The sequence below is a fragment of the Myotis davidii genome, unplaced genomic scaffold (genome assembly GCF_000327345.1).
Source record: "Myotis davidii unplaced genomic scaffold, ASM32734v1 scaffold107, whole genome shotgun sequence".
Classification (NCBI taxonomy): domain Eukaryota; kingdom Metazoa; phylum Chordata; class Mammalia; order Chiroptera; family Vespertilionidae; genus Myotis; species Myotis davidii.
Genome location: NW_006383012.1, coordinates 2,325,254 through 2,335,779, shown reverse-complemented (window position 1 = coordinate 2,335,779; position 10,526 = coordinate 2,325,254). Strand labels below are relative to the sequence as shown.

The window sequence follows — 10,526 nt, the reverse complement described above, 5'->3', positions numbered from 1 at the left end:
AGCTATTGTAACAATCACAACTTGCATATCTTTTACCATACGAATTTGTCCGCCCTCTATAAAATCAGTTTTTGAAATGAAGGAAAAATTACCTTAAGTGGCAGTTTTCTTAGCCCAATTATGAAGACTAGGCACCAAACTAAAATGAAATGCATCCATCTATTGTAATAACTCATTTTTTAAAAATGCTTGTTTTTCACAAAGGGTGCCGTGTGTATGTTTCCACTACAATGCAGTTCTAATGCTGAGTGAGCCTGCCTTTAATGTAGCAAAGGAAAAACCATAGTTTTGTAAATTGTGTGTCTGTAGATTATAATTCTTAAAAGAGACAAAACCACTTGCAAATTCAGGCAAAAAATATTTTTAAAGCTTTGATTTGACTTTGCTTTAACTTTGATATTAATTGAAATATAAAATTATTAAAACCAACAAGGTTTATATTTTATTAAAATCTTTAGAGTTCTATAAATACCTGTTGAATTGTATTAAGTATTTGTATTATACTATGAAGCAACCAATTACTATAAATGGTAATTTACAAGTAAATATGAACATTCTTTGTATCTAGGATTTTTGAGTTGCAAGCTAAACACTGAATTTTTACTGCAGTGGAAAGGAAGAGCATAGCAGGCAAAATAACAGGTAATACCGTAGTTTAAACAAACAAAAACCCAAGCAATCGAATCCCCTTACATTATGATATTTAACAAGCATGTCTGTATAGATATGCTCTTAAGAGGTTCAGAAACCAATACTGACATTCTAAGAATTTGTTTTGGCCTGGCTAAAAATAAATAGCAAAAGAAAACATAAGATGGAAGATACTAGATTTCTGTGAAGATTTTTGATTGCCTCCTCTTGCCTTTCAGCTTATGTACATAGAGGTGGTTCTATTATGGCCTTGAGGTAAAGCAGATCTGAGACTAACATGGCTTGTGGTAGTTGACAGCTGAACTAGCTAAAAATGTCAAATTATGGATACTGAAATTATCTTTCCGTTCCCAGAAATAAAAACTGGTAGTTTACTTCCACCAAGCACCTCACCAATTCATTTTTATGAAACCAGTACAGACTTAGGTTACTGGAGTTAAAATTATAATTTGTATCCTCAGTCTTTAAGAAGCCATGGTTATACTCATTATGCGAAAAGGTTTGCTTTCTGTTTGAAGAGCTACCTTTTCAACTTGAGGCCAAAAGTCATGGTTGTGATTTTGCTGGCTCATGATTTCCCTTTCTTGGTGAAACTGATGTGCTTCTGTTTTGTTTTTCCCCCTTTCAAGCCCTGTACTCACTTTAGCAAGATGCAGTGAATTTCTGACCAGAGAAACAATTCAGGCTTGGAGGAAACGCTTGACTTTTAAGTCCTTGGAAAACTAAGATTTTGAATCCTGAGGTCTGCAGCTAGGCTAGTCTTTAATAGATGGTAATTGTCCAGGTGTTCATTGCTCAGAAGTATGCAGGAAGGAGTAAGTATCCCTTTGGTTCCTTTGCCCAGTTTTTCCCTCCAAAAGTATTGTTAGACTTAGTTGATTCTAGCTTTCAGATTGTTGATGAAGCTGAGAAGAAACTGACTCCTTAAATTTGTATTTTTTATGGCTTTTATGTTTTTACAATGCTATTCTGTGCTTGGTTTGAAAATCTAAGCTAAATGCCCCAAGTACTGCCCTATTAAGCATTCCTCCATAGCAAAGAGCTTGAGGAAATGGGAAAAATTCCAAAATTTTAGAAAAGTTAGCTGGCAGTACTTGAAAAGAGCTTCATTTAAGCCATGTCTCCTAATTTATGATTCTATAGAAGTTAAAACAACCAAGAAATGGCCAGCCAGTACATATATTTTGACGTATACTGATTAAAAGGATCAGATGTATTCCACAAGAAAACTAGTTTTCTGTTAGATCTGGTAAATGGGCCAGGAAGAATTCCCCCCGCCTCCCCCCCCCCCCTTGGCAAAGCCAACACTAAATGTTAACTAGGACGTTCAATTATGCAGTAGCGACTATCAGTGTATAGTATTCTCAAGCTCAGGGTAGTCATGCCCGCCCCCTTTTTTTAGATCCAGATAATTACTAAAACCGATGATCCATCAATCTTGTAAAGGCTTTATTTTTAAAAATTATTAGGACATAAAAGTTGATGTCTTAACAAAGTATAACCTGCTATGTAATTTTATGAAAATGAACTATTTCATTTAATAGACCTAGTCAGAATAATTAATATTCAAGATTAAGGATGAAGAGATTAGAAGATTGCATTCATCAGAGAAAGTAGAGAAGTTACATACCTTAGTTTCCTTTTGGTGCTACAAACTCCTAGATTGAGGGGGTGGTATAATTTACATATGTCAGTATTAATCCATACAACCTTTTGAGACAGGTATTTATCACAACTTTTTAGAGGAGGAAATAGTCCCTATGAAGAAATTAAACAACTTGCCCAGGGTCCTTAGCAAACGCTAGAACTGATATTTAAAGTGACTAAAATCCTTTTTCTTACCACATGATGCTGTTTTTGATAGGGAGTATGGAATTTAGGTGGAAGTTAAAAGAAAGGGAAAAAGGCAGCTTGTTGCTTTAAGCAGAAGAGAAACTCAGGACTAAACAATTTTCTCATGAGAAATGACCCAGGAAGCAGTGTGGTCTTAGGAGTTTTGCCTCAATAATCCTCACTTTTAAAATTCCTTTATAATACTAAAAGCTGTTGTCACCAGAGGAGTTATACCTATTCTAATCAGAAACTAGAGAAATAATGACATCATCACAATCTTCTTTGGTAATATGCACCGAAATAAAATTTACCTGCACCATCACTCAGGCTTTTCCATACAGGGTACTTTCTGAGGTGAGCTTCCAGACTTGGTTTCAATGTGAATTATATGTGTAGCCAAAGGATTCCTTAAAAAGTTATTTGGAGAACAGCTATGCATGACATGGCTTTGTGTCCTACCTGAAGCAGTTAAATATCACAATAAACTGTCTGCAATTAGGTTATGTGGAATTATCAGTCAAGAAAGCACCTGTTAAATTATAGGAAATGGCAGTGATTCAAATTGCCATTAATTCTGGACTACCGAAGTAGTATCAACAAACATTTAGGTGACAGTTGCCTCACGGTGTAGATGCTCATTTATGTATTTTTCCTTCATAGAGAAGGGTGGTACAAAAAGCACTCGGTATTATTCATTCACAATTTTTATTTCTTGCAATTAACTTTTGTATCTTCAAAGTCGATTTGTCTTTTAAAAAAGTAATACTTCTTACTCATCATACAACCCACCCCCCTCCCCCAGTAAAACAAACCCAGGGAAGGAGTAATTTAGGGGGCAGTTGAAATAGGTACTCTAGGTTCGTGACAAAGTCTTCTCAGCCCACCATCCAATACACATACAACAAAATGGCAGCACCTCAAGTTCACCTGAATGAATCGTCCCAAATTCCAGCCCTAGGCAAGTGATGCAAGTGAATGCCATGGGAGTAAAAATGGCAGCTAATCATTGGCTTCCATTTACTTTTCATGGTAGTTAGCAGAGTCTTCAAACTGTCTTACTTGGGAAAGTCAAAGTCAAAGTAAGCAACGTAAGAGCAACATTTTGACCCAGCCAAGAGGAATTTAAAATGAAATCAGAAATAATTTACCTGGGCAACAGAAATGAATTTATATTTTTCCTTGAGTCCCCAGCACCTGAAGTAGCAAGTTCTAATAATGGGCTTCTAAAGGCATGCAGTTTTTCACACGTGTACTTGAAAGAATTTCTTCCACTCAAACAGCACAATCAAGGATAAAATATTTTTGAGGCACAGGAAGAGCACAAGAACAAGTAAGTATATGCTGAGGCCTTGTGTATGACCAAGATGGTACACTTCATACATAGAAGCAGTGAAAGCTGTTAAAGTGCTACTTACAAAGGATAGTCTAATTATTACACACACAACTCAACTGCACTGCTAAATATGGTTGTCTTTATTTTCTTTTTCCTTGCCCAGCCCTATCTAAACAAAATAAAACTACAGGACTGAAATTAACAACCCATTAAAATCAGCAATAAGTTATGAAAATCATAAAGCTTTTTTAAAAGTAATTATGGGTAGTTAAATTATTTAAAGTATACAAAGTTCAAAGAGCCTTTAAAGTCAAAGGAGTAAGGAGGTCTCCAAGGTTTCCTGGGGTAAGGGAGAGGCGAGGCCAGGGAGAAAACTTGGGAATTTGAAGGACAAAGGGAACACACGACATCAAAGTGCAGGCTAGGAATTTCACTTAAAATAACATTTCTGAAAATATTGATAAGAGCAACAATAGCACCTGCACAGTGGGACTGTGAGGAAGGAGAGAGTCTGCCTGTAGGAAAACGGAAGCAAATCTTTACATTAAAATGAGACAAGTCCAGAACTTAACTATGTTAACTAGGATAGTGTGTCTACTATAGATATCAGATGGATAAAAGCTGGTAATGATTCTAAAAGAAGGCAAAAACAGCATTGACCTTTTCCTACGTAGCTCAGACCTCATTCACTTTGTGCACTATAAAGAGTGAGGCATTTTATCATTATCAAATGCTGCATCAAAATAGATGATTTTTCCCCCCACGTTTTTCCGCTATAAAAGACATCTATGTTTTTATGGACAAGCTTTAAATGAAAAAAATGTGTTCGTTTTTTTATTTTTTTTAATTAAAGAATTGATCATCCACAGGCTTCATGATAAGCTAGCCCAGGCTAAGTTTTAATAGCTGTGTAGCTATCCAAGATTAATGCCTGATTATCTTGTCTTGCCATTATTATAGATCTGATTTTGTTTTTAGGATCATAAAGCTCAGGAAGGGTTCAGAATACCTTCCTTAAATGTGTCTACACTATGGGCAACCTAGGAAAGAAAAAAAGAGGATGGAATTTCCAATGTCCTTTCAAATCAACTAAATCAAGTCCAAGAAAATTTCACACAAGTTTTCTGCTGCCATTAGAAATTGTGATTTTCAAAAATGAATATTAATGAATATTTGTTCTGCTGGGGAGGCTCTGCCCCACATTTTGCTAAGTATTTGCTTAAATAGAGGTCTTCTGACCCTTTTGTTCAAGTATGATTTGTTTAGGTTAGTTTTAAAGGAGACTGCATCATGAACCCAATTTAAGAGATTGTTTGGATTGAATTGGCCCAGTGAGTATTTTGCCCTGCACTGTTATGTCATGCTGGGTTCTAGGAAGTGAACGAAAGTTTGACACTGGCACTGGAGTAACCCTCGTCACTCCCAATACTCTGCAGGCTGCTGTGGTCATCAATGTCACTGATGCTGGTGGTACTGATATTGTCCACTTCTCCATGGGAGAACTCTGTGCTTTCAACATCCACTTCAATCTCCTCTGCCAAAGGGGAAAAAGAGAACATTAGTAATCTAGTTTATGGGCACTTTAAAAAACTAACGAGGAAAAGTGATTACTTTTTATAGTATAAAATAATTGTTAAACAAGTTTATTATGAGTGATGTCTGGAGAACAGAAGGAACCATAGGTGAAGAGACATGGATATATTTTACAAAAGGGAATGTCTGGTGTACAGTGGTGGTCTCAATTTAGGCAGCAAGTTTACTAAAGCCTTTGACGCCAGTCTGTCTGGACCTCCCACCAAAAGCACTTGGCCTATTTGGGAATTAGTGCTTAATATTAAAAGATCCCAACCCCAAATGGTTTAACAACATCTGTTTTGCATTAAACTAGAAACTAATTCTCAGTCTGTTTATTAATCAGAGTTGCTTTAAGGGGGGTAGGGGGGAGGAAAGCATAAACTTAATATAGACAAACTAAAAAATTTATCCGCCCAGGCCTTTGGTAGTATCATTCTACCAACAGTGCTTCAGACTTCTGAGATTCATCATAAAGATATTTGACTATTCAGTAACCAAAATAAGCCTGTCATTATAAAGTAGACTATGGGATTTGTCTTCAACTTAATTTTCTTGCATCAAATATAGCTTGAAATGACGGTCTAATGCTTAAAGTCTCTGGATTATAGTGAGTTCTATAGTAAAGGCATGTCAGTGGTAGTATTTAACTTCAAAAATCAAATTTGATGGAAAAAAGTCTAAATACATATTACCCAGCTATCGGTAGATATCTCAATTGTTAAGTACTACATATACAATCACCAATAATATATAAAAAGCAATACACATTTTAAAAAATAAAAGGCAGTTGAAAAGCTGTTTTCTCCCATAATAGCTAGAATGAACTCAAGGTTCTTCAATTCTCTTAAAACAAACTCAAAGCCTAATGTTTCACATTTGGCACTGACTTTAAGGGTTCACACTGATCACAATTGCTTTAGGAAAAGTGGATTCTTGCTGAGCCCAAGAAGACAGAGTAAGTTAGTTCAAAGAGTATAATTTTCAAAAGGGCTTGTTGCTTCAAAAGTTTTAGAGATCTGCTTTTAAAATGCAGGCAGCTGTCCAAACAAGCTGTACAAATAATCCTATGAATTCATAACTATTTGTTTCATAACCACAATGCTTCACAGGCTATTTAGTGTTTCCTAGTATCACAGAATATGCATTCAACCTCCAATTGCAAAGTAAAATGAAGACACCCTATCTAACAAAGCATGCTAAACTCAATCAAAACAAAGTAAAATGAGACATGCTCTAGCCAAATGGAAAAGAGATTGTTACTAAAAGTTACTGGGAAAGAGGGCTGTCAGATAAGAACAAGAATAATACTAGATAAGGTAACTAATATACTGGGGATACTGAAAAAATGAGAACTATAATGATGAAGATACAACCTCTAAAATTTGGAGGTGGGTAGGTACAAGGAGGAGATAACATCAGGAAGAGCAGTTAAAGCGTGAAGACCTGACAGGTCACAGTGCATAAGCATTAAAAAAAAAAAAAAGACTAGGATCAAGGTCTGTCTCCTAATTCAAGAGTATTTCTGCTATACCTCATGGTCACTTATAAATGTAGCATGTCCTAGAGGTTCTTGCTGTTGCCCCTAGTAAATTTTTGTTCTTCAAAATTGAGTGCCACATAAAAACAAACATTTACATAAGAAAAACAACAAACCTAAGGACTCCTAGTGTGTGTTAAAAGGGATAAAACAACAATTTAAAAGGCTCCTACAGAATATAGAAAATTTGAGTATTAAAAAGAAAAAGAATGACTACAATGGACTTGAATACATTCAATACATGAGAACATGAGTTCATAAGATAATAAAAAAGAAATAGCAAAACAAAAATGCCCTATTACCAAGGCACCAACTTATTCAGAAAATTGATAAAACAAAAACAAACATCCCATTTTCCCCATGTGGACTTTATTTCAGAGTAACCATAAACTCTAAAGGAAATGTTCTTCCTTATAGAAGAAAAAGTTAAACATAAGAAGAATGATAAAATTAGAAAATCACTATTTTGTAACATCCATTGAAATAATTATCACGGCAATAATGATTGCTAAAACTATTAAGTGAAAGGCTGAAACAGTCTCATAAAAGTATCAAGATGACAATACCTGAACTCACTAACCAATGTTTTCACTAGAGTGAGACAACTGGACACAATATTGATGTACCAAGTGCACAGCATCACCTCTGAATTATTCTTGCCTCAAAAAAAAAAGGAACCTGAATTTAATCAACCCAACTAGGTCTACCAACTAGTTTACAGGAAGTAAGACACCATGAAGTGACGCCATGAAGACTGAATCATCCAAATCTAAAATGTGGGAAATTCTATAAGAAAAATGGCCCACCTAGTTTCTATAATAAATAAATGGTATTCAGGGGAAAAACTGGGGAAGGGAAAATTTTATAGATGAAAAGTATCTTAAAAGGCACAAACAAATGCTATGTGGACTTTGGATTCTAATTCATACATACCAAAGGTAAAATGCCATTTTTGAGAAATATCTATTATGGCATTGAATAAGAGCATCTGATTTTATTAATTTTATGGGATATTATAATAATATAATTACATTTTTAAAAAAATATATTATTGATTTTTTACAGAGAGGAAGGGAGAGAGATAGAGAGTTAGAAACATCGATGAGAGAGAAACATCGATCAGCTGTCTCCTGCACATCTCCCACTGGGGATGTGCCCGCAACCCAGGTACATGCCCTTGACCGGAATCGAACCTGGGACCCTTCAGTCCGCAGGCCGACGCTCTATCCACTGAGCCAAACCGGTTTCGGCAATAATATAATTACATTTTTTAAAGTCCTATTTTTTTTAAAGATACATACTGAAGTATTTATAGAAAACATGATAATGTTCTCTGGGATTGATTTCAAACATTCAAGAGAAAATGGTGAGGGTGAGAGTGCGGGTGATGGTGGGAGAACAGATGAAACAAGAATGACAGAATGTTGACAGCTGTTCAAACTGGATGTTAGGTACATGAGAGTTCATTATTCTACTTTTGTATATGTTTGAAATTTTCCATAATAAAAAATCAAAACAAGAAATCTTGCAAAAAATTTTTTAGAAACCTCAAGAATCTCATGAGCTCAATTTTCCCAAATGTAAAGTTTAAAATCACCAGAGTTTACCTCTGGGATCCTTTACTGTGGTGTGAGTTCTGATGTAGTAAGAGCTACAGATGAGTAGATCAGTAAAATTCAAATAATTTCTTTTTGGTTGATTGTTCTTCTTAAATTCTGCCAGACACAAATGTTCTGGGATAGGTGGAAAGAGAAATGATGGATATGGCATTTTAAAACACAGGTATAAAAATTAATATCGCCAGTATTAAGACATATCAACATCATGTATCTTCTTGATACAATAAATTGAGAAAGGCATACTATCACTTTCTGATATTTCTTCCCCCAAATATATAACTTCAATCTATTAATAGAAAAATATCAGAAAACTCAAATTGAGCAACACTATATAAAATAACAAGCCAATATTTTTCAGAAGTGTCATGGTCATGAAAGAAATACTGAACTATGTAATGCAATGTAGAATCCTGCACTGGATCCTGTATCAGACCAAGAACATTAGTAGGAAAACTAGTAAAATTTGAATAAGGCCTATAGATTAACAGTATTGCATGAATGTTAATTTCCTGGTGTTGATACTGCATTATGGTTATATAAAGATGTTAACATTAGGGAAACTCAGGTAAAGGATATATGAGAACTCTGTAATTTTCTACAGAGAAATTTTCTCTAAGTCTAAAATTGTTTCAAAGTAGAAAATTAAAAATATATATATAATCAAAAAAAAGTTCTATAGTTCACATGGGCATTACTAGACAATGTTGTGATTGCCTAAAACCTAGAATATTACAATGTTGGCCAAAGAGTAAAAAGCAAATACAGTGCCTCCCAACCTATGTTCCCTAAATACAGATACAGGGATTCTTATTATTTCATTAGGGAAGTAGCACACTGCTTACCTCGCTCTGAATCAGAGCGATCTGAAGAAATAGTTGATCCGATGCTGTCCATTCGTATTCGTTCCATCTCCTGAGGACCCTGCAGCTGTTCCAGTCGCCGCTTTAAAAATCTCTGTTCTCTTTCCAAGTTTTCTAGCTGGTGCTGGCTCTTCCTTTCAGCTTCTTCAAGTTTCTAAAATGATATTTAAGTTTGTGTATAACCCAGTACAAACAGTAAAACTTATTTTTACCTAACATCTCAAAAGATTTCGTTAGACATGAATGAATATACTACAAATACATGTGTGTGTGTGTGTGTGTGTGTGTGTGTGTGTATTAAAACACATAAGTACATCAAAAATAGTTATTTCTTTACGTATTTGGGGATGTGTGTATAATGCATGCCACATTTACTAGAACAGTATGCAATTCTCAAAGTCTGTAAAGTTATCTCCATGAAAGAGAAACTGGCTCTGCAGTGTAGTTTGATGGAAAAATACTGAGGGACACAGTCAAATGAAGTCATCTCCACCAGAGGGCAGAACTGCCTTCCTTCTGGGTATCACCAGAGTAATTGTTATTTTCCTAAGTATTCCCAGCTCTTCAAACGGCCATGCTGTCAAAACAATTACTTCCATCAGGTTATGTTGCTCCTTCCCATCAAATTAGCTAATAAATTTTTAGATTTCTCTTGATTCAGTTATTAAGGAGGGCACGGTGAGCTAGTTGGTGTAAATGAATAGGAATCATTGCTTCTAATAAAACCAGGACCATGAGAATCATGTGCAAATATGAAAGTAAAGGTTCTCACCTTGATGTGTGCTTTGGCTTTGTTGAGCAAACCAAGTGTTGTGTGCCTGGTGCAGTCTGGTCCTAGTGGAATCAGAACTTTTAAGCGTTCTAAACATAGGCGCAGATGAGCTCGTCTAAGAAAAACAAAGAAGTCAAATAAGCACAGTCTGAATATTCCACTAGAAATATCCTAAAACCTATTTTAAGACAAATAATAATTTGCACATTATTCAGTCTATAATCATGTTACACCCCTACTTCCGTATCTGCAAGTGCAGGTATGCTTACTGATGTTCAACCTGCCATTGCTGTTGTACTCTACAGCTACCGGCCACGTCAGATTATATCCCCAATGGTAATCTGTC

At 35.4% G+C, this 10,526-nt stretch overlaps 1 protein-coding gene across 1 annotated transcript in view; it reads right to left on the bottom strand.

Moving 5' to 3' along the window:
* Positions 1 to 4,626: 4,626 nt before the first annotated feature.
* The window catches only part of MXI1 (MAX interactor 1, dimerization protein), an 80,945-nt gene continuing 75,045 nt past the window's right edge, over positions 4,627 to 10,526 (bottom strand). Inside the window, exons 7-9 of the mRNA XM_006778743.2 lie at positions 10,181 to 10,295; positions 9,391 to 9,562; positions 4,627 to 5,351 (exon numbers count right to left, since the gene is read on the bottom strand). Of these exons, the coding sequence (XP_006778806.2) occupies positions 5,188 to 5,351; positions 9,391 to 9,562; positions 10,181 to 10,295 (451 nt within the window). The 3' untranslated portion in view covers positions 4,627 to 5,187. The remainder of the gene's footprint in view (positions 5,352 to 9,390; positions 9,563 to 10,180; positions 10,296 to 10,526) is intronic.